Raw genomic sequence first — 24897 nt, forward strand, 5'->3', positions numbered from 1 at the left:
TTCCGCACACTGCTGGAGGTTTTATGGTGTCATAAATTAGTTAAATTAGCCTCCCCGCATAAATCGGTACCTAAAATGTCTACTTGACAGATGCAACTGTCTTTCGAGCTGCTTAGGTCAACAGTGAGCTAGGCAATTTGACCTAGGCTTCGATCTCATGATCTCTTAGTCAGTAGTGATTTATTGCCGCTGGCTACTAACCAGCTGCGCCATAGCCCAGCCCTGGACACAGGAAACTGGATAGTAGCAAACTCTATTAAAAGAAGTGACTTAGGATGGAATTTACTATGGAGTCTCCCTGGAGAAGCCAGCCAATGTCTAGGGAGGATATTTCTCTAGGAATGCTCTAGGTTCTCTAGGGTGATAATTCCCAGTTGAGAAATACAATGGAATCACCTGGAGGACCTAGAAAGTTGAGTCTTTCCTGTTGGTTGTATTTTGTATGAAATGTAAATCAAGTGTTTACTGCTGATGAGCAAGAGTATGTATTTTTCAGTAATGAAATAGTTAACAGCAGGCTAGTTTTGATTGACAGCCTGTTGTGATTGCTATGACCTATCAGGCCTTTGGGGGTCGGAACTTCCTCTGGACAGAGGAATGTGTTGTTTATTCTTATCTGTGTGTTCGACTTGAGCTTTCGCTGAAGATGGACTATGAATGCTATGCTCTGAAGCCGAGAAATGCAAACTGTAAATAGACTTGTAAATAAAGTTAATCAACTTCGTCTGCTGGAGTGTTTTCTTGACCAGTGCTGATTCTCTGCATGGGAATACAGTCTGGAGAAGGAGGTGAGACCGGGATGATGAATTTTTGGAATCCACTCTGCACCCCATCATCCCCTGATATTTCCATCGTTGAGACAGATCATCCTTGCTGCTGTTGTCATGCATAGCAATGACCTTCCACATTTTTCGATCGAGTTGACCATCTAACATCCAAAGCAGATAGAGTTCAGGTTTCATTTCAAATTTAGCTTCAACAGTTTCTTCCAAGATCATATGTCTTTGTGTCCAGACTTTTAATGTTGGACATGATTGGCGTTGCTCTTCCGCCAGACTTTTCTTTCCACTGTTCCCATCAGGTATCTCCTCAATTTGGAGTCCAAACTGGGAGGAATGGAGTTCCCGGGGGAGAATAAGACTTTGGGAGCGGGATCGCTGCTGAATGCAAGCGTCTGGAAAATCCAGACCCCCAAAGACCTGCACATCAGATCGGAACTGGAGGTGAGCAGAGACCTGGGAATTGGGGAAGGTACCTATCAACTCCCTGATATGGGAAGCCTTGTCCCGTCTGTGCAACGCTCTCTTTGTCTTTCCTTCCGCAGGAGGGCGAGGAGGCCTCTGGGTTCGAGGTGACGCTGCCGAAATTTGTGTTCGAGAGGCGGCGGCGCGGGCGGAGGAGCGGCAACACCAAGGTGGTGACACTCTCCGCCCGGAGCCAGATGCTCTTCCAGGTCAGGAGACGGGCAACCATGACCCCTTCTTTTGACCACTGCCAACACTGGAGCATTATTACAATTTGAACTCACTCTAACTTCCATGTCTGGTTGAAGATTTTGGAAAACTACAACTCTCAGTATTCCAGAGCATTGAGCCATGGCCATTATTTATTTATTTATTTATTTACAGTATTTATATCCCGCCCTTCTTTCCCGCCCCGAAGGGGACTCAGGGCGGATTACAATGAACACATATATGGCAAACATTCAATGCCAACAGACAAACAACATACAGTATAGACAGACACAGAGGCATTTAACATTTTTCCGGCCACAGGGGGAGCTGTTGCTTTTGCTGGCAGTTTTATGGTGTTGTAAATTAGCCTCCCACATAAAGCGTCCCTAAATTTCCCTAATTGACAGATGCAACTGTCTTTCGGGGCTGCATAGGTCAACAGCAATTAATTAATGGTCTATTAATGGTCGGAGGCTTAACCCGACCCGGGCTTCGAACTCATGACCTCTCGGTCAGTAGTGATTTATAGCAGCTGGTTACTAGCCAGCTGCACCACAGCCCGGCCCCCGGTGCCAAACTGCATTAATCCCACAGAGTAGATGCACCCAAAGATCCATGGGTCACTGGGTCGCTGTGAGTTTTTCGGGCTGTATGGCCATTTCCAGTAGCATTCTCTCCTGATGTCTTGCCTGCCCCTGTGGCTAATAGCATCTTCAGAGGTCTGTTAGCAGTGAGGCAATTAGGAGCATTAATCTGAGATTTCTGTGACTTCCTTTAGGGCCGAGATGCCAACCAGATCCTTGGCGGGAAGGTGATTGGCGTCTCCGTGGGGAACACGCCGGTCCACGACCTGCCCAGGGAGGAGCGCGTGGCCATCACGTTCTTCCACAAACCTCTTCCGGTACGTTCTCCATCCCTCCATATTCTTGGATGATTCAGGACCATCATTGCACTATGTAACAAAATTCAAAACATTATCTGTTCCTGATCTGAAAACATTTATTTCCTGTGTAATTGTTATTCATATAAATATAAATTGTTATTAATATAAAATATTATTTCCTGTTATATAATATAACAGGAAATAATATTTTATATTAATAAAATTTTATATTAATGAGGGCTGCCTGCTCGTCATCCAGAAAGATGAGCACGCAGTCCTCGTCTTTCAATAATATACAATATAATATAATAATATAATATATTGTATATATTTACTTATAATTTATTTATTTACAGTATTTATATTCTGCCCTTCTTTGTCACCCCGAAGGGGACTCAGGGTGGATCACAATGTTGTACATATACATGGCAAACATTCAATGCCATATGAACATAGAGACAGAGATAATAATAATAATAATAATAATAATAATCATCATCATCATCATCATCATCATAACAATTTTATTTTTATACCCCGCCCCATCTCCCCAAGGGGACTCGGGGAGGCTTACATGGGGCCAAACCCAGGCAACAAGCAATATAAAACTCAGCAATAAAAAACAAATCATAAACAAATAAAATCAGCAGGCAAAACAATAAGCACACTTTGATAAAAGTGTAGATAGAGACAGAGGCAATTTAACCTTCTCCAGCTTTCAGCCTCCTGAGGGTATGCTCAATTCCAGCCATAAGGGGAGCTGCTGCTTCATCATCCACTGTGACACCGAGTCCTTGATGGATACTTCCTCATTCCAAATGCTGCTGGACGATTTTTATGGTGTTGTAAATTAGTTAAATTAGCCTCCCCGCATAAGCGGCCCCTAAATTTTCCTACTTGACAGATGCAACTGTCTTTCAGGTTGCTTAGGTCAACAACGAGCAGGGCTAATTTTTAATTTAATGGTCAGGTGCTCACTCTGACACAGGCTGGCCTCGAACTCAAGACCTCTTGGTGATTTATTGCAGCTGGCTACTAACCAGCCTGCGCCACAGCTCGGCCCTAATATTATATACATATCAATATTATATACATATAATATTGATAATAATATTATAAGGTTTTGTTCTGGCCATTGGACAACCTGGTTGGGAACTTCTGGGAGTCGGAGGCCCAAACATCTGGGGGGCCACAAGTTTGGCGCCTCTGAGTTAGAAGGATATTTCGGAGCATCTTGTGAGCGACTCCACAGTGACGTCTCCCGTTTGGTTCCGAAAACACACGCTAACTTGCGATTTTGCCTCTTTCAGGGGAACGTAACTCCGCAGTGTGTGTTCTGGGATACGGAAGGTAAGTGCCCGAGATCCCTGGGGTCAAGGTTTCCTTATGCAGCCAATGGGCTTCTTCTTCCGTATCTGCTGTTTACTGCTTGACATTATGCAGAGTGGGTGTGAAATGCTAACCTTTGCTGCTGTGAATTATTACGCCAGATTGACGTGTGTGTGTGTAAAGAAATCCTTTGCAAAGTTGCTTGGATTATGATCTCTGCAAAAAGGGAGCTCAGCTTTTGCAGAGAGCTAAGCCACGCCTAAAACAATGTATCGTTTTGAGAGCAGATGGCTGAAATTGACAGTTGGAATTTGAGCTTGCTGGGAGAGCACAGAAATGGAGAAGGCTCTCTAATGGCTACGGTTAAGTAGCTGATTTAATATGCTATGATGTATATATATTGATGCTGATTGATTAGGTTATTGATCTTATGCAACTACATGGACATTGTATGATTGCAGAACTGTTTTGTATTTCAACTCTACAAGCAAGAGTAAAGTTCCTTTGTTCATTTCTATTCCTCTGCCTGGTCTGAGTCTTTTGCACATGGTGTCATCTGGATGCTACTGATTCCGCTATACTCTCACCTGGCAACATGAATGAGCAAGCGGAATCATGGGACTGGGACTCTGTCGTGAGAAAGGGCTCCAGGAGTTGGAGATGACGGTGGAATCACAAATACAATGTCCTCTCTCCCTCCTTGCGACTCCAGCCGGCCAGTCTGGGAACTGGAGCACACTGGGCTGCGAAGCATCACTGGGATCCAACCAGACAACCTGCCTCTGTGACCACCTTACCTTCTTCGCCGTGATGATGGTGAGCATCAAATTCCCAGAAAGCCCTTGAGATAATATCTCTCCGTCCTCCTCTGTTTCTGTCTTACCAAAACACCGTTCCTCTTCAGGTGTCGTCCCCGGATATTGACCACGTCCACCACACCTACCTGACCCTCATCACTTACGTTGGGTGCATCATTTCAGCCGTGGCTTCGTTCTTCACCATCTTCTCCTTCCTTTGCTCAAGGTAGGAGAGAGAAGCTCACCTGGGTCCTTCTCTGCTCGCTTTCCAAAGGCCGGCAAATACTGTTTTATTGCCTTGGTTCAATATTATGGGATCCTGGAGGCTGTACTTTTACAAGGCCTTCTCTGCCAAAGAACTACAAATCCCAGAATCCCATAGCATTGAACCATGATAATTCAATGAGAGGCAGCATCCTCCAAAAGGAGCTCCAAGTGACCTGATAGGACCCTGCAGCAGGCCCTGTTCCAGAAGCATTCTCTCCTGACGTTTTGCCCATTATGTGGCAGGCATCCTAAGGGGTTGTGAGGTCTGTTGGAAAATAGTCAAGTGGGATTGATATATTTGTTGCAATTGGCCATCTTGATCAGAAAACAGAGGAATTCCAGACATGAAGCAATCAGGGCCAACGAGCACCTCCCAACAAAGGATTCCCCCATGCAGGAAGCAGCCAGGCTTTGAAGCTTCAAGGTCATTAAATGCTAATCAAAGTAGCCAATTGCCACATTGAAGCAGACAAGGGTTCTTTCTCCCACCCTGGACATTATTCCATGGGGATATAAACCACACTTGCCTAGTTTTCCAACAGACCTCACAATCTCTGAGAATGCCTGCTGTAGATGTGGGTGAAACGTCAGGAGGGAATGCTTCTGGAACATGGCCACACAGCCTGGAAAACTCATAGCAACCCAAAGTCTTTCATGTTGTTGGAGTAGGAATAACTTACACTAGGTAACAAAATCTGAACAAACTTTCTGTTCCTGAGCTGAAAGTGTTATTTCCTGTTTAATTGTGCAGTACTTACTTTGAAAGTAGTTGTTCTACTCCAGAAACTTAATTTTTGTGGCTGCCACAAACTGTGTTGAATTCGTTGAGACTCGATGAGAGATTCATTAAAAACTAGAGCAAAATGTGCTATAGCAGAATGTGTCCCTCTCGCAAAAAAACTCCAAAGTTTTGGTAGTTTAATAAAACTTTATGTCATTATTAATATTATTATTTCATTTATTTATACTTCATTTTTTCTCCCCAACGGGAACTCAAAACGGACTTACATAAAAGCATTAGTATGCAATTAAAAATATACAATATTTATTTATTATTTATTTATTTACAGCATTTATTTTCTGCCCTTCTCACGCCGAAGGGGACTCAGGGCGGATCACATTACACATATAGGCAAACATTCAATGCCTTTTAACATAGAACAAAGACAAACAAATATAGGCTCCGAGCGGGCCTCAAACTCATGACCTCCTGGTCAGTGATTCATTGCAGTTAATTGCAACTGGTTTGCTCTCCCGTCTGCGCCACAGCCCCGGGCTATATATATATATATACACACACACACACACACACACACACATACATGTCTTTATGTATATATGTCTTTATGTCTTTAAATATATATGTATATATACATATATATATATGTATATATGTATATATGTATGTATATATGTCTTTAAATATATATGTCTTTATGATCGAACTGATTAGGGAAATGATATTTATAAATGTGTAATGCAGTGTTATCAGATACACTAACTTTCCGTCTCACAGTAATTGGCAAATCAATATATTAAGCGTTTAAGGCCGATGCTAGATCAGGACAATAGCACAGTATCATCTGCATATAGGAATAAGGGAACCTGGGTAGAGTAACGTTCTGTCTCTTTCCCCAGGAAGCGGCAGAGAGACCACATTGTCTACGTGCACATGAACCTCCTCTGGGCCATTTTCATCCTGGACATGAGCTTCCTCATCGCCGTGCCTCTGGCCCCCAACGCGGGGGACACGTCTTGCAAGGCGGGGGCCATGTTCCTCCACTTCAGCCTCCTGGCCTGCTTGACCTGGATGGGCCTGGAGGGCTACTGCCTCTACCAGCTGGTCATTGAGGTCTTCCATTCCTACGTCAAGAACTTCCTCCTCAAACTCTGCCTGGTGGGATGGGGTGAGTCCTGGCCAAGGCGGTCGGGTCACCACAGCCTGTTAAAGGGACCATGCGGAAGACGTTATGTCCTGGCCTCACAGGAAGCAGACCCAAAATCAGGTCTTTTCATCACGGACCACATCCACCTCATAGTGGTTGTCTTCAAAGGGCATCGTATCCACAAAATTTATTTATTACAGTATTTATATTCTGCCCTTCTCACCCCGAAGGCGGATCACAATGCACATATACATGGCAAACATTCAATGCCATTAGACATACAACAGACCAGAGGCAATTTAACATTTTCCAGCTTCCGGCTTTATGGGGGTATGCTTGATTCTGGCCACAAGGGGGAGCTTTTGCTTCACCGTCCACTTGTGACACCGAGTCCTTGATGGAGTACTTTCTCATTCCTTTCCGCATGCTGCTGGAAGTTTTTATGGTGTCACAAATTAGTTAAATTAGCCAACCCGGCATAAAGCGTTACCTTTGCATGAACTTTGCACTATTCTTTGCTTACAGGGCTTCCCATCATCATGGTGTCTCTGGTCTTCTTGATCGATCAGTCCCATTATGGTCCATTCTCCTTGGAAGTCTACGATTCCGCCAAGGGACCGACCAATGCAACCATGTAAGATCTGGGGCCCTGGGTAGCGGATACGGCAGCAATAGTCCCTGGAAGTTGCGTTTATGGTTTAGCTCTGGACATGGTTTCCTCTGAAAGCATTCATCTTCCTCAGGCAGGGTCCAACTTGGGCCCTCCAGGTGTTTTGGACTCCAACTCCCACCATTCCTTAGAGCCTCAGCCCCTTCCTTTTCCCCCTCAGCCGCTTAAGAGGAGAGAGAGAGAAAAGAAAGGAGGAAGGGAAGATGGAAGGATGGAGGGAGGAAGGGAGAGAAAAAAGGGAAGGAAGGAAAGAGGGAGGGAAGGAAGGAAGGATTTTATTATTTATTTATTACAATATTTATATCCCGCCCTTCTCACCCAACAGGGGACTCAGGGTGGCTTACAATAAAACACATATATAAAAAGTATACAGTGCAATATAAATTGGATGGAAGGAAGGATGGATGGAAGGAAGTGAGGAAGGAAGGAAGGAAAGAGGGAGGGAGAGAAGAAAGAAAGAAAGAAAGAAAGAAAGAAAGAAAGAAAGAAAGAAAGAAAGAAAGGAAGGAAGGAAGGAAGGAAGGAAGGAAGGAAGGAAGGAAGGAAGGAAGGAAGGAAGGAGGGAAGGTGAGAGGTAGGTAGGTAAGGAAGGAGGAAGGAATGGAGGAGGGAGGGAGGGAAGAAAAGAAGGGAGGGAGGGGAGAAAGAAATAAAGAAAGGAAGGAAGGAAGGAAAGCAGAAAAGAGCATGGGAGAGAGAGAAGAAGGAAGGAATGTGGGAAGGAGGTAAGGAAGTAGGAAGGAAATGAGGAAGGAGGGAGGGAAGAAAGGGAGGGAGGGAGGGAGGGAAGGAAAGAAGGAAAGAAGGAGGGAGAGAAGAAAGGAAGGAAGGAAGGAAGGAAGGAAGGAAGGAAGGAAGGAAGGAAGGAAGGAAGGAAGGAAGGAAGGAAGGAAAGAAGCCAAAGAAAGACCCATCCTCTTTAGGACCCCTTCAAGGCAGGACACCCCATGCGTGGATGAAGTTCTCCTCTGCCCTCTTCTCACATCTGCCTCCCTTACTCGCTTCTTTCTTTCTTTCTTTCTTTCTTTCTTTCTTTCTTTCTTTCTTTCTTTCTTTCTTTCTTTCTTTCTTTCTTTCTTTCTTTCTTTCTTTCCCAGCTGCTGGGTCACCAAGAAGGAGATCAACCACTTCCTGAACCTGGGCCTGCTGAGCCTGGTGCTCTTCTTCAACGGGCTCATGCTGGCCGCCATGGTGAGAGAGATCCTCCGCCTGCGCCACCGGGAGCACCACTGGGAGTACGCGGTCATGCTGCTGGGCCTGAGCTGCGTGCTGGGCATCCCCTGGGGCCTGGCCTTCTTCGCCTTCTCCTCGGGGACCTTCAGGCTGGTGGCCGTCTACCTCTTCACCATCATCAATTCTTTCCAAGGTGAGTGAGCTGTGGATGGCTCCCTACGGCTCTCTCCTCCTTGTGCCTCTTCTCCTCGGCACTTGACATTCCCATTGGGACTCGCAGTGGCTTTTGGAGCCAATGGTAGCAGCCTCCAAAGGGACTCAGTCTGGTCTTTTCAGGAGCTCTCCAGGGTTCTGGAGACAGGAGCCCCCTCTCCAAGATATCCATTATGTACATGTGAATACTTAGTTAAGAACATGGATTTCTCTTTATTTATTTTTAATCTTGCCACAGTTCCGTATCAATCGATAATTTCCATGAAGTGTTGAATACTCCGAGATGGGTCTTCTATGGCACACACCATGTCATCGGCAAAAACATTGAATTTAAATTCTTTTATCTTCATCCCTTTAATATCACTGTCTTCCCTAATCCTAATATTTAATACTTCCAACATGTATATATGGACAATAGAAGTGACAGTAGACAACCTTGTCTGCTTCCTTTCTGTATCTCAATATAATTTGATATTTGAGCCCAAGCATTGGGGAAACTCAATCTTTGCAATAAGGCAGGCTGCTATAGGGAAAGATGGAGAAATATATAAGGTTTATCCAGACAAAATACATAATTGGAAACGGGTTTTTTGGAGAATATTCTGCCCCGTATCTCTGCAACCGCTTTGTTGCTCCGAAACACTGCTCGCCTAACCCTCCGTGTCGGTCCCCTTCAAGCTGAGGTTGATTTGCTGATTTTTCTTTTCTTTATTTTTGGCAAGCTACTTAAAGCAGGAAATAGTGTGGGGAAATGAGACGACTTAGAAGTATCTCAACAGCTAGGTGGTACACCACAGGCATGGCCGTGTTTTACGTATATGTGCAGACAGGTAGGCACAGAGAGGCTTCCACCAGAGCAACGCATTGCAGACTGGCTGACAAATAACCACAGCACAGAGAGTCTGGAACAGGCTTTGGGGCTCAAATGCAACTCCTGTTCTTTTGCTCGATTCCTCAGCAGCAGCAGCAACAACAACATTAATACTACAGTAGAGTCTCACTTATCCAACACTCTCTTATCCAACGTTCTGGATTATCCAACGCATTTTCGTAGTCAATGTTTTCAATACATCATGATATTTTGGCGCTAAATTCGTAAATACAGTAATTACCACATAGCATTACTGCATATTGAAGTACTTTTTTCTGTCAAATTTGTTGTTAAACATGATGTTTGGGTGCTTAATTTGTAAAATCATAACCTATTTTGATGTTTAATTGGCTTTTTCTTAATCTCTCCTTATTATCCAACATATTCACTTATCCAAGCTTCTGCCAGCCCGTTTATGTTGGATAAGTGAGATTCTACTGTATTTTATTTTTTTATCCTGCTTCTATCTCCCCGAAGGGACTTGGGGTGCCTAACATAGGGCCAAGCCCAAAGAACAGAACATGAACAAAGTCAAAAGTATATATAAACAACATCATCCAACAGATAAAATAAACAAATTAAAGAACCCCTCTCTTCTTTCCACAGGCTTCCTGATCTTCCTCTGGTACTTGGCCAAAGTGCTCCAGTCCCGCCGGTCCTCCTCCATGCAGTGCTCCACGTCCAACAGCATCAAGCTCCAGTCCAGCAGCACCAGCATATGAACTGGGAATGCTTGCACTTCCCTTGGGAACTTAACGCAAAAACCCCTCGGACGTTGATATGTGCCGTTGCCTATATTTGGAGAACGGAACGGCAGGACGAGGACGTTTTCTCACCATCCAATAATACTGCATTGCGCTTTCCTGATGTAAATATTGTGTCTGTATATGTGGTGTAAAATAATCCTTTTTTGAGTTTGATATGCTTTTATTAAAGTCGTCGGTCTTCCTTGAGACACCTTTGGAAATGCTTCTTAAAAATACTATAGATATCTATATATATTAAAAATGTAATGTGCATAATTAGGACCGAGTTAACAATAAAACCACTGGGCCAAATGACACCAAATTTGGCTGCAATACGTATCACCTTCCATCAAAAAGAAAAAGAAAGAAAGAAAGAAAGAAAGAAAGAAAGAAAGAAAGAAAGAAAGAAAGAAAGAAAGAAGAGGCAAGGCTAGAAAAATCCCATTGTTACCCAACTAGAATACCATTGAAAACCTTTGCAGCTTCAAAGCCTGGTTGATTCATACTGAGAGGACTCCATTGTTGGCCAGCTTGAATACCATTGAATAGCCTTGCAGCTTCAAAGCCTGACTGCTTCATACCAAGGGGAATCTTTTCTAGGCCACCTTGAATGGCACGAAGAAAACCCCACTTAGGACTACACCAGAGCAATGCGTGGCCGGGCACAGTTATATATATATATTTGGATTAAGCACTGAGTGAGTGTCCAAACGAGATGCCGGACTCCGCCTGAAACGAGTCCTTTGAAATCTGGTACAAGGCTTGTTTCGGAACCGCCCTGGCGCCAGATCAGCCCCACCTTCAAGACCTGAACATGTTCCAGGCATCGGCCTATTCTTTTCCACTTTCCTCTTGGGCACAATTCAGAGAACAATGGAGCAGAAAGCACGGCACCAAAATAACCGTTCCTTTCCATTTCATCGAGCATCGGGGTATTCCAAGAAATTGCAGCTCACGCCACTTGCCACAATTGAATTCATGCATATTGGGCTCTTTAGTTTTAGGCTGCCTTCAAGACTCTTTTTGCTTCCACCTTCTCCCACTTTTTAAAAAACAGTGTACCGTGCATGTTTTGTGTCTCAATTTTGTAGGGGGAGTCGCAGTGGTGCAATGGATTAAACCCTTGTGCCAGCTGAACTGCTGACCTGAAGGTTGGGTTGCTGACCTGAAGGTTGCCGATTCAAATCCACGAGACGGGATGAGCTCCTGTCTGTCAGCTCTAGCTTGTAGGGACATGAGAGAAGCCTCCCAGCAGGATGGCAACACATCCGGGCAGCGTCCCCTGGGCAACGTCTCTGTAGACGGCCAATTCTTGCACACCAGAAACGACTTGCAGTCTGTTCTCAAGTCTGGTGAGCTCCTGTCTGTCAGCTCTAGCTTGTGGGGACATGAGAGAAGCCTCCCCGCAGGATGGCAACACATCCGGGCAGCGTCCCCTGGGCAACGTCTCTGTAGACGGCCAATTCTTGCACACCAGAAACAACTTGCAGTCTGTTCTCAAGTCTGGTGAGCTCCCGTCTGTCAGCTCTAGCTTGCGGGGACATGAGAGAAGCCTCCCCGCAGCACAGTAACATATCCGTGCAATGTCCCCTGGGCAATGTCTCTGTAGACGGCCAATCCTCACACACCAGAAGTGACTTGCAGTATGTTCTCAAGTCACTTCTGACACAATTAAAAAAGTTTTGTAATTGCGACGAGACTCCTGTATCATAGTGTTTCCCATTCCTATATATGGTAGTGGTGTGCATTCGGGAAAAAGCTTGTCCCGTTTTGCTTCCGGCTTTCGTTGCGGGGCGCGAGGAGGAGAAAGAGAAGAAGCGCACACGCATGAAATTTCGTCTCTAGACGAAAGCAGGCTTTTGTGTCGAGCTGAGTTTCATATGGAGAGGGGGACTTTCTATTTTGTGCCTCCGAATAAACGGAATAAAGACATGAAAGACATGGAAGAAACGATAACAACGAATTTTGCGCACATGTGGGTTGTGGATCCCAATGTTTCTGCAACCATTTCATTGGGCAGGTGGAGGGCTTCTCAAATGGCACAGTATGTCTTGTAATTGTGATATATGGCTCAAACTAGTGCAAAATGACTAATGCTATAGGTTTGTAGCCTCAAAGTACTGAAGCCAAGCGATGAGAAGTAGAAATGACACCCTTCCTCCTTGATATGTATATAGAGTTTCCACTGACATGTTATGACTCTCTGGCGTCCATCCAAATACTGATCCTCTCAAAAAAGAGTAAGGCACATCCTTTGGCTCAGCAATCAGGTTTATTTACGACTCCGCTGTTGACAACGTGCTCATTTCTTCATGGCTTTGGCAACAGCGGTCAAGACAAAGGCGGTGGCGATGGCACCTGAAACTACCGCGCTGAGGACCCAGAACTGAAGCGCTGAAAGAGAGACAGAGGATTTGATATGGGTGCTAGTAGAGACATGTGTACCTACTAGGGCTGTGCAAAACTATCATTAGTTCCATCAGTCGTTAGTAGAGAGATGTGTACCTACTAGGGCTGTACAAAACTATAGTTAGAACCGTAAGTCATTAGTAGGAAGATGCATACCTACTAGGTCTGTGCAAAACTATTGTTACTCCCGTAAGTCGTTAGTAGGACCTCACAACCTCTGAGGATGCCTGCCATAGATGTGGACGAAATGTCAGGAGAGAATACTTCTAGAACATGGCCATACAGCCCGGAAAACATACAACAACCCTTAATCCTGTATGTTGTTAGTAGGAAGATGTATACGTACTAGGGTTGTGCAAAACTATTGTTAGTCCCATAAGTCATTAGTGGTAAGATGTGTACCTACTAGGGCTGTGCAAAACTATTGTTAGTCCCATGAGTCGTTAGTAGGTAGATGTGCACCTACTAGGGCTGTGCAAAACTATCGTTAGTCCCATACATCGTTGGTAGGGAGATGTGTATGTACTAGGGCTGTGCAAAATGATCGTTAGTCCCATAAGTCGTTAGTAGAGAGATGTGTACGTACTATATATATATGTAAAAAATTCAAAAAATCCCCAAAATTTAGTGGATGAATGTAACATTCTGAAACTTGGTGGGCAAATAGTGGAAAACGTGTGGTACAATTATAGCAAGTTTCACCACTATAGCTGTAAAAACCAGGGAGGAATGATCCCCCACTTGCTCAATTAACGAAAAGAGTAGCGAAAAATTCGTTACTTCGTTATAGTTTAGGTCCATAATTTCAGAAACGCCCTCAAAGATAATTCATCCCCCTCCCCAATTTTGTAATGAGCACTGAAACATTTATTTCATTGATGGCACAGCCCTGGTACCTACCCCTGAAGGGTTCTGGGCCTTTGGCGTTCTGGGTTTCCAATCGGGACGGGACCAGGAACTGAATTGGTCCGTAGGAGACGATCTTCTGATAGTCGTCGGCCAACTCCCTCTTGGATTTCTGCTTGACGGGACAATCCTGCAGTTCGAAAGCAAGGATGACACATTACCTCCCTAACCACTGAAGGCATGCTTCCTTTGGGAATTATGAGGATAGTTCTGGGCCAAATCTGGGCTTCTTAGCAAAGCTGTCCCTTAGCCTTCTATTTGGTGCATTACTTTGCGCATACAGTAGAATTCTAGTTATTCAACTTCCGCTTATCTGACACACTGTATTATCCAACAGGCTGGCATCTCGCTCTTCTTAGCGGGTGCCTGGCGCTTGGAGAGGCCTGCTGTGCATTGCTGTTTTTCTAGGCAGCAACATGCAGTGGGCCTCTACAAGCCAGGTGCTTGCCGGGAGGGATGAGACACAACCCGCACAGACTTTTCCCTCCTGGTAAGCACCTGGTGCTTGAAGAAACCTGCTGTTTGTTGCTGTCCAGAAAAACAGTTGTTTTTCTAGGCAGCAGCGGGCCTCTTCAAGCCGGGTGATTGCCGGGAGGGATGAGACACGACCCACACAGACTTTTCCCTCCTGGTAAGCACCCGGCGCTTGAAGAAACCTGCTGCTTGTTGCTGCCTAGAAAAACAGCAGCGGGCCTCTTCAAGCGGGTGATTGCTGGGAGGGAAGAGACTTTTTCTACACTGTAGAATTAATACAGTTTGACACTACCTTAATGGCCATAGCTCAATGCTAGGGAATCATGGGAGCTGTAGTCGTACAAGGTCACTCTCTACTTTTCTCTACGATGGCCAGGATTCTATAGCATTCTATACCCACATCCACGTCTTACCTTAACACAGGGCTTTTGGAGGTCCGGTATGCACAGGCGAACCTGGCAATGAAGGAAAACCTCTGAGTAGTTTTTGAACTGGAACATCTGGAAACTGAATTTGGCCACTGTACTGGCTCCAATCACATTTATGAAAGATAGCGTCTTGTCGTGGGGACACCTGGACAAAAGAGAAGCACAGCTTCCACCATGTTGTTTGGATCCACAAGCTGTGGTTATTTCAAATATTAGCACATGGAACAATCATCTGGAAAAAAAGTCGTGCTTCTAGTCATGGCCTGCACATATTCCTGCCGATTAATGCTGGACTTCCTGACAATGAAGGACACGCTCATCTGCCAACATCTGCTGTTAGCGGACTTCACCAATTGGTTATGATGTGCATTTTATGTGTTCATTATGAAAATAAAGCAATCACTGTGAATTTAACACTATGTTACAGACACATATTCCTGCCAATGAATGCTGGACTTCCTGACAATGAAGGACATGCTCATCTGCCAACATTTACTGTTGACTTCATCATCAATTGGCATTTTGTGTAAAGCAATTACTATGACTTTAACGCTATGTTATGCAACAATTGAACATGTAATTGAAATGATAGCAAAAAACAAAGACAATGTTGCACGTTTTCAATGTTCAACACATTTTCTGTGTTTCCTCCCTTTCATCCCAAGGGCCAGAGAAAGAGAGCAGAGAACTGGGAGCTCCGTCGGAGACAGTGCTGTTCCCAAACAATGTCAGCCTCGATTCTCACCCTTTCATGATCAGCTGGTGCTTCGTCTCGTGGTCCGGATCGGCCGTGGGGGTGCCCCAGCAGTCCTCTATGCTGAGGAAGAAGTACTTGACTTGGTCCTGCCCTTCGATCCGGAGCAGGACGAAGATTATGTCTGACAGGAAGAGCATCAGGGGCTGCCGGAGGTGGGGATGCTCGTAAGTCGCGCTGTCGTAGAGCGCCATGGTCACGGTGAAGTCCCCCTCCTTGACCGCAAACTGGACGACCCTAGGACAGAACGGCACAGAGCGGCACATATAATCTCCTGTGCTTTCATACGTTGTCCATACAAGTCACAACAGGGGACACAAATCTGCAAAACGTGGATTTCCGACTTTGTTTGGGAACTAGCTTGACTCTCCTCTTGCGGTAACTGGAGTCATACTGGAGGACCTTAAGCATAAGCAGGGGTCCTCAAAACCTTTCAAGCCGATTCCCTCCGACTGTTGTGGGGAAATGGACTACAACACCAGGCAACACAGTTTTTGTTCCTGGGTTATCAATGTCATTTCCTAACTGGTTCCATCACAAAAACATGCACAAAGTCTTGTTTTTGAGGGAAGGACATCCTGTAGCACATTTTGCTCTGGTTGTTCGATGAATGTCTTGTTGAGTCTCAACCAACTTAACCTAGTTTGTGCCACAAAAACAAAGTTTCTGGTGTAGAACAATGACTTTAAAAGTAAGGGCCGCACAATTAAGCAGGAAACTACTGATTTAACGTGTATACTCTAGCTGGGATTATCAATTCGATTATGTATCAAGATTGGAAGAAAATAATAGATAAAAAAGATTTTACAATAGTTTTTGGCTTCACTGGGCCCCAGTCCCCCATGTATACAACACATATTATTGATACAAATAGAGATTCATGGAAGGCTGAACATGCTGGTTTCCCTCTGTTGTTATTAGTTTTGAGTACTGCCAAATCCAAACCTATTATACATCAGCTGTGTCAGTAGGCTTAAAAATAAAATCAACTGGTTGCCCTTTCCATTGCTCCATGACCATTACTGCTAGAAATAAACACTTTCAAACTAGCTGATCTTGGACAAATGATACCTGTTAACCTAAAACAACCTCACAATAGAGTCACCACGAGCTGGAAACCATTTGAAGGCACACAAAGACTAAAAGAGAAGGATGTCAATGAAGGAACCTCTGCCCAAGGAGAAACATACTGGTCCATGGCCATGAGCGGCTGGAGGAGGCCGACCACTCGCTTGTAGGCGTAGATGCAGGAGAAGTGGACGCGGGCAAAGACGCTCCTGGTGATCACGCCTTGGACCTCCCCGTCTGACTCAATGACGTTGGCGTACGACACATGCGAGCCGTTGACCTGGAAAATGGAGCACAGGCTGGGTGAGGGATTCAGACCGAAGCTGCGGAAGAAGGCAACTCAAGTGGGAGCTCCACTCAAGTTGGGAAACCCACTCCGGTGCTTATCCTGAACTATTGAGGCTCTGCACTCTGATGAGATCATGGTCATCACCATCGCCATTGCCATCATAATCGCCATGATCATTGTCATGATCACCACATTACCATCTTCATCATTGCCATGATGATCACCATCATCAGCAGCAGCATCACCATCATCGCCATCGTCACCTTCACTGCCACCACCATTATCACCATCATCACCATCACTATCTTTTTAAATTCATTTTTATTAAAAGAGAGAAAAAATTGTAAATGTGTAATTATAGACCCGTGAGTATTTTTCTTTACAATAAAAGTGGGAGAATATAAATAGTAGAGAAAAGAAAGTAGCGAGAAAATACTGAGAGGAAGAAAAAAAAAAGAATTTGTCAACTTCCAATCTCTTCCATCGAGGTTTAAGAGTGTCCATATATTTATATAGAAATATACATTTCTTTTCTTTAAAGAAACATAACCTCCCGTTTGCTCATGCTATTTGTATGGTTGGGAATCTTCTTTTCTTCTTTTCTTATTTTAAATATTCTTTCAAAAGAGCCCAGTCAGCTGATTTCTTTGGTATGCCTTGATTTCTTTTAAGGCATTGTGTTAAGTTATCCATGAATATTTTCAATATCCAATCCTCTATCTGGGAGGCTTCTTTCAGTTTCCAATTCTTAGCATAAATTATTCTAGCCGCTGTCACCAAGTAATTGAATAGTATAGCTTTGCTTAAATCCATTTCAAAATCTGGCATTCCTAAGAGAAAGTATTCTGGTTTCATTTGGAATTTTATTCCTAATATTTCTTGAATTTTTCCATGTATTTTTGTCCAATTTATTTTGGCAATTTTGCAAGTCCACCATCACGATCTTGTCATCATCATTGCCCTCACCACCATTGCCATTATTATCACCACCATCATTGTCATCATCATTACCATCACTACCATCATAATCATCCACGCCATCACCATCGTCATCATTTTTTCATCACTACTATTGCCATTATCATCACCATCACCATAATTACCATCATCATCACCACCATTGCCATTATCACCATCATCTCCATTGCCATCATCATCAATATCACCATCATCGCCATTGCCATTGTCATCACTACCACCATCATTGTCATAATCATTGTCATCATCACCACCACCATCATCATCTCCATCATCATCATTACCATCACAGCCATCATAATCATCATCACCATCATCGTCATCATCACCACCACAATCATCATCTCCATCGTCATCATCATTACCATCACAGCCATCATAATCATCATCACCATCATCATTGTCATCATCACCACCACCATCATCATCTCCATCATCATCATCATTACCATCACAGCCATCATAATCATCATCACCATCATCATTGTCATCATCACCACCACCATCATCATCTCCATCGTCATCATCATTACCATCACAGCCATCATAATCATAATCACCGTCATCATTGTCATCATCACCACCACCATCATCATTTCCATCGTCATCATCATTACCATCACAGCCATCATAATCATCATCACCGTCATCATTGTCATCATCACCACCATCATCATCATTTCCATCGTCATCATCATTACCATCACAGCCATCATAATCATCATCACCGTCATCATTGTCATCATCGCTACCATCACCATAATCACTGTCATCATTCTGATTTTGTATTTTGTGGGCGTTCTGCACTCCTTATCGCAGTGATATTGTTTTTGAAAGAACAAGACCACTAAAAATATACTCCAAAGTAGAACCTTAAATCATTTGCAGCATTACCACAGTCAAAGCCTACCATGAAAAGCCTACATTGGTGGTTGTCCTGAACCTCACCTTGACGTCAGACCCGCATTGGGTGTGGTTCTCCACAGTCAGTGTCGCTCCCCAGAAACTGGCCCCGTCTTCTTGCTGCTCAGAGACTTTGCAGGTGGTCTCCTTGAGGTGGACCAAGGCTAAGGGGATCCTCAGCATCTCAAAGGCCTCCTTCCGCACCATCATCCTCATGTACTCTTCTTCACAGTGCAGTCTGACCACCATTTCTGGAGGGCGAGGAGACACAGTGAAAGGCGGAGTAGACTCACTTCCCTACTAACATGGAAGCCACCCCAGAAGTCCTTCAAAACGTAGGGAGATGTAGGGGAGACCTGCTGTTTGATGTCTGGAGCATATACTTGGAGCAACTATTGCTCATGCCTGAGAGATGCTTGGCTTCATGTCAGCTTCAGGAACCATCCCCTGAAGGAGCAACCACCTGAAGGACCAACCCGAAAGCCGTGGTCTTCTTACCTTTGCAGAACGGTCCGGTGAAGCCTGGCTTGCAGGCACAAGTCTCATTGTCGTCCACCACCTCGCAAACCCCCTGGTGAAGACACGGGCTGGGGAAGCAAGGGCCCAGATTCCTCCGGGGACGTGGGGCGGCTTCCCCTTTCAGAGACTCATCCTCTATGGGCTGACCTGTGGTGGGAGAAAGCCACCTCAGACCCATTGAGTCATGGCACAGAAGGATGGTCATGGGTGACATGGACCAACGGCCCTTGAACAACCAGCACCAGCACTTGGTATGGACCAAACCTCAGTTCCATGTATGACCATCATGGGGAACGCCTACCCTAGGACCCTATGGGACCCTCACCCTCAGTTGTGGCCTCTACATTCCCCAGGAGACCATCAAAGGCTTTGGGTGTCATTGGGACCCTTCCAATAGCATGTCCTCTTTCCTTTCTCTTCCTTTTTCCTTTCCTTTCCTTTCTTTCCCTTGGTTTCTTCCTTCCTTCCTTCCTTCTCTTTCCCTTATAGACGTCACCTTTCTTACCCAGTGACCTCACAGAGGGCCACTTCACCTAACAACAGCTAATCCTTCACCTTGCATCAGCGAATCCAGGGCCATCACAGGTGGCTACTTCACCTAGCATCAGAAAATCAGTCAGCTAGCAACGGACAATCCAGGGCCATCACAGGTGGACACGTCACCTAGCAAAAACAAATCCTTCAACTTAGCAACAGCCCATCCAGTAACATCAAAGAGGGCCACTTCACCTAGCAACAGCAAATCCTTCACCTAGCAACAGCCCATCAAATAACATTTCAGAGGGCCACTTTACCTAGCAACAACAAATCATTCACCTGGCAATAGACAATCCAATGACACCACAGAGGACCACTTCACCTAGCAACAGTCAATCCTTCACCTGGCAATAGACAATCCAATGACATCACATAGGGCCACTTCACCTAGCAACAGTCAATCCTTCACCTGGCAATAGCCAATCCAGTGACATCACATAGGGCCACTTCACCTAGCAACAGTCAATCCTTCACCTGGCAATAGACAATCCAATGACATCACAGAGGGCCACTTCACCTAGGAACAGTCAATCCTTCACCTAGCAACAACCAATCCTGTGACATCGGGAAAAGCCACTTCAGCTAGCAACAGCAAACCATTCACCTAGCAACAGCCAATTCCAGGGCCATCACAGAGGGCCACTTCACCTAGTAACGGCCAATCCTTCACCTAGCAACAGCCCTTGAGATGGGTGCAAGGGATGTCCTCCAGCGCCATCCTATGGTCAACTTGTGCATCAACATTGTGCAACAGTGGCCTCTCTATCAGCATCTTTGACATCATGTTGCGAGCATAATGCCTCTCTCTCTGCCTGGGGACATTTGCAGGATGCTCAAGGGATGTGGGATCGAGGCCGAATTGAGCATCATCTCCCAGGACGAAGAGGTGGAATCTTACCGCTGTGGCTCCCGGTCGCAGGGAGGAGGAGGGCGAGAACCAGGAGACATCTCACCAGGGTCATCTTCTGGAAGAAGGAGGAGAAGAAGAAGAAAGAAGCTGCTTTGAACATGTCTCATTGGCTCTCTCCTCCTCCCATTGTTCCCAGTTCAAAGCACACAAACTGGATTATATGGCAGCCTCAGACCAAAGCAAACTGTTCCTCTCTGAGTTTGCCTTGAGTCCTCTTGGCCACAACCTGGTGTTGTCTCTGGTTGGAGCTGTAGCTCCTCATGCATCATTCCACACTGCATAATTAATGCAATTTGGCACCACCTGAACTCCCCACGGCTCAATGCTACTGAATCGTGGAAGCTGTAGTTTGCCCTTTTTGGCACGTGCCATTGCCAAATGATATCTCACATGATGTCATACCACTGCACCGAAGCATGGCAATTAACGTGGTGCCAAGCTGCATCAATTCCACAGTGCAGACACACCTTCTGAAAAGATGGACAAAGAGCAACAATAATTACAAAAGGTATTGTTAGATGGCTTCGTTCCCTGTCTCCTTTTTTCTATGTGATCCAGACGGTTTGTACTACAACTCCCATCAGTCCCAGTGAGCATTGCCACTGGATAACAACAACAATGATAATAATAATAATAATACAGTAGAGTCTCACTTATCCAACATAACGGGCCAGCAGAATGTTGGATAAGCGAATATGTTGGATAATAAGGAGAGATTAAGGAAAAACCTATTAAATGCCAAATTAGGTTACGATTTTACAAATTAAGCACCAAAACATCCTGTTATACAACAAATTTGACAGAAAAAGTAGTTCAATACGCAGTAATGCTATGTTGTAATTACTGTATTTACGAATTTCGCACCAAAACATCATGATGTATTGAAAACATTGACTAGAAAAATGCGCTGGATAATCCAGAACGTTGGATAAGCGAATGTTGGATAAGTGAGATTCTACTGTAATAATATTTTCATGTCACAAGCGACTTGAGAAACTGCAGGTTGCTTCTGGAGTGAGAAAACCGGCCGTCTGCAAGGACGTTGCCCAGGGGGATGTTTTTTTGATGTTTTTACCATCCTTGTGGGAGGCTTCTCTCATGTCCCTGAATGGAGCTGGAGCTGACAGAGGGAGCTCATCCACAGCCTCCCCGGGTGGGATTCGAACCTGGAAGCCTTCAGGCTAGCAACCCAACCTTCAAGCCACAAGACTGTAACCCACTACGCCACCAGGGGCTCCTAATAATAATAATAATAATAATAATAATAATAATAATAATAATAATATAAAATAATAATAATAATGTAATAATAATAATAATAATAATAATAATAATAATAATAATAATAATAGGGTTAGACCTTGCCAAGGATGCAGATTGTGCACGTGGGCTTTTTGGTGTGCTTTGCAAGCAGCTGTGGGGAAATCCTGGGGGCTGGAAGCCTTCTCCTTGGGCCTGATCCAGCACAGCTGCTTTTGGGTTCGGCAGCTGCAAAGAGGAGCCGGGCTGAGGCTCTTTTGTAGAGAAGGGAGGCTTCTGCAGCTGTGGCTTGTCACGCATGGCAAGCCAGGCTTGGCAATGCTACACCTGTGGAAATCCCCACCCATGGCCAAGCCAGAGCTTTGAGCATTAGAACAGGACTCTGGAGGCTGGGTTTGCATCTGTGCTCAGCTATGAAACCCATTGGGTTGATCTTGGGCAAGCCCCACTCTCTCATCCTCACAAGACCTTTGGACAAATCTTGCAAAAAAGAAGAAGCAAGGGTCATCACAAGTTGGAAATGAGTTGAAGGCACACAACAAACCCAGCTATGACCAAGATGAGATGTATTAGAGACCTCTTGGGCCATCCAGTCCATCCCCATTCTGCCAAGAAGCAGGAAAATCGCCTTCAAAGCACCCCCAACAGATGGCCACTCTGTTTCTGCTTCAAAGAAGGAGCCTCCACCACCACGCTGCGGCAGAGAGTTCCACCACTGAACAGCTCTCACAGTGAGGAAGTTCTTCCTCATATTCAGGTGGAATGTCCTTTATTTCCTGTAGTTGGAAGCAGTTGTTCCATTGTGTCCTAGTCTCCAAGGAGGCCTAATAATAATAATAATAATAATAATAATAATAATAATAATAATATACAGTAGAGTCTCACTTATCCAACATTTGCTTATCCAACGTTCTGGATTATCCAATGCAGTCTGCCTTTTAGTAGTCAATGTTTTTATAGTCCATCTTTTCAATACATTGTGATGTTTTGGTGCTAAATTTGTAAATACAGTACAGTAGAGTCTCACTTATCCAACGTTCTGGATTATCCAACGCATTTTTGTAGTCAATGATTTCAAAACATCGTGATATTTTGGTGCTAAATTCGTAAATACAGTAATTGCTACATAGCATTACTGCATATTGAACTACTTTTTCTGTCCAATTTGTTGTCTAACATGATGTTTTGGTGCTTAATTTGTAAAATCATAACCTAATTTGATGTTTAATAGGCTTTTCCTTAATCACTCCTTATTATCCAACATATTCGCTTATCCAACGTTCTGCCGGCCCGTTTATGTTGGATAAGTGAGACTCTACTGTATATAAAATACACACATACACACAGATATACAGACACACAACACAGCGAATTACATCCATTGAAATCAGTGGGACTTCAGTTAGTGCCTGTGTATTTGCGCATATATATACATACATATATATAAAATACACACTTCCATATACACATACACAACACAGAATTACATCCATTGGAATCAGTGGGACTTCAGTTAGTGCCTGTGTATTTGCGCATGCAGGTAGATATATATCTATATCTATAAAAGGGTAATGAAATTTCGGCCTAGGACAAAACAACAAAACTACACATCCCAGAAACACTAAACTTGGCAGCACAACCTTTCATCCATGCCTCTACGTTCATACAACAAAAAGCTCCAGCTACTCCAGAAAACAGCCAGGCTTTGAAACTGCAAGGCTATTCACTGCTATTCCATCTGGCCAACAAAGGATTCCCATAAGCTACAGCAACGCGTGGCCGGGCAATGCTAGTAAATTATATATCGAGAGAGAGAGGTATAAGTGTAGATATATACACAGAGACACACAGGAGAGGCATCTACAACTGCGTCCCTTGAAACCAGTGGGACTGGAGCCAGCCGTGACTCTTCCCAGCCGCCTTGATCCCAACGTCCTCCCTCATTCCATTGGGAAGCCCTTCCTTGCAGGTGGGAGCCCAGGTGGAGCCTCCTGCCCAGTTGCAGAGACAGCCCGTGACTCTGCAGAAGGAGCCCCCAACCACGAGAGACCCAACCAAGCCATCCATCCATCCATCCCTGGGAGCCAAGAGGAGGAATCACCACCCAGGCAACTGCTCTTCCCAGGACTTCCCTGCAAAGCAAACCTGTGCCGGGTGGATGCCAAATTGCCAACCTCTTCTGCTGCTTCTGGGGTGGCCTTTGGCGGGTCCTTTGGGGTCTGGCTGTCCCTCCTTGTCGGCCAGTGGTCCTCATAAAGCGCCTGGCTGGCCCTGACTGGCTTGTGACCTCCTGGCCGGCCGGCCGGCCTTCCCCTTTCACCCACTCACAGTATTATTATCTCTCAGCAGCTGGGAGACTTCCTCGCCTGGCAGGGTTTATGTTCCTCTGCAGCTCGAGTTTGGCTCATCCAAGAACAGCCCCTGCCACGGCCACCCTCTCTTCTGCAATCAGCCAAGGCAATGGTCCACAGTGGTTAGAGTTTGCTTTAGTCTGGATCTGTGCTGAAACTGCATTACATGGTCAGTGTAGACTCAAAGTGCAGTCCAGTGCATGCCAACTCCATCCTGTGGGTCTCGTGCACTGAAGGACAGCATGAAAAAAACACCAGAGTCCACACAGTAAATAATGAACTCAGTTCGGAAAATATGGGGATTCCAGACAATAATAATAATAATAATAATAACCCTAACCCTAACCCAGACTGTGCAAGGAAGCTGACGAAACCATTGATCATATCCTCAGCTGCTGTAAGAAAATTGCACAGACAGACTACAAACAGAGGCACAACTGTGTGGCCCAAATGATCCTTTGGAACTTATGCCTCAAGGACCACCTCCCAGCAGCAAAGAACTGGTGGGATCACAAACCTGCAAAGGTTGTGGAAAATGAGCACGCAAAGATACTGTGGGACTTCCGAATCCAGACTGACAAAGTTCTGGAACACAACACACCAGACATCACAGTTGTGGAGAAGAAAAAGGTTTGGATCATTGATGTCGCCATACCAGGTGACAGTCGCATTGACGAAAAGCAACAGGAAAAACTCAGCCGCTATCAGGACCTCAAGATTGAACTTCAAAGACTCTGGCAGAAACCAGTGCAGGTGGTCCCGGTGGTGATGGGCACACTGGGTGCCGTGCTAAAAGATCTCAGCCGGCATTTGGAAACAATA

At 44.9% G+C, this 24897-nt stretch overlaps 2 protein-coding genes across 2 annotated transcripts in view; one reads left to right on the forward strand and one right to left on the reverse strand.

Annotated features, from left to right (window-relative positions):
* Nucleotides 1–10498, forward strand: part of LOC100564750 (adhesion G-protein coupled receptor G1) — a 33949-nt gene extending 23451 nt beyond the window's left edge. Inside the window, exons 5-14 of the mRNA XM_008122320.2 lie at nucleotides 1082–1223; nucleotides 1325–1453; nucleotides 2233–2355; nucleotides 3648–3687; nucleotides 4379–4482; nucleotides 4571–4689; nucleotides 6369–6637; nucleotides 7142–7250; nucleotides 8384–8652; nucleotides 10150–10498. Coding sequence (XP_008120527.2) covers nucleotides 1082–1223; nucleotides 1325–1453; nucleotides 2233–2355; nucleotides 3648–3687; nucleotides 4379–4482; nucleotides 4571–4689; nucleotides 6369–6637; nucleotides 7142–7250; nucleotides 8384–8652; nucleotides 10150–10265 — 1420 coding nt within the window. The 3' untranslated portion in view covers nucleotides 10266–10498. The remainder of the gene's footprint in view (nucleotides 1–1081; nucleotides 1224–1324; nucleotides 1454–2232; nucleotides 2356–3647; nucleotides 3688–4378; nucleotides 4483–4570; nucleotides 4690–6368; nucleotides 6638–7141; nucleotides 7251–8383; nucleotides 8653–10149) is intronic.
* Nucleotides 10499–12542: 2044 nt separating this feature from the next.
* LOC100564948 (uromodulin) lies at nucleotides 12543–21944 on the reverse strand. Its single transcript, XM_062961538.1, has 9 exons — nucleotides 21825–21944; nucleotides 20453–20519; nucleotides 18997–19164; nucleotides 18544–18749; nucleotides 16451–16608; nucleotides 15252–15497; nucleotides 14492–14651; nucleotides 13599–13734; nucleotides 12543–12683 (listed from the first exon to the last, which is right to left on the reverse strand). Exons 2-9 carry the CDS (start codon nucleotides 20514–20516, stop codon nucleotides 12592–12594), a joined length of 1230 nt encoding a protein of 409 aa, XP_062817608.1. The 5' UTR covers nucleotides 20517–20519; nucleotides 21825–21944; the 3' UTR covers nucleotides 12543–12591.
* Between the last annotated feature and the right edge of the window lie 2953 nt (nucleotides 21945–24897).

This window comes from Anolis carolinensis, unplaced genomic scaffold (assembly GCF_035594765.1).
Source record: "Anolis carolinensis isolate JA03-04 unplaced genomic scaffold, rAnoCar3.1.pri scaffold_9, whole genome shotgun sequence".
NCBI lineage: Eukaryota > Metazoa > Chordata > Lepidosauria > Squamata > Dactyloidae > Anolis > Anolis carolinensis.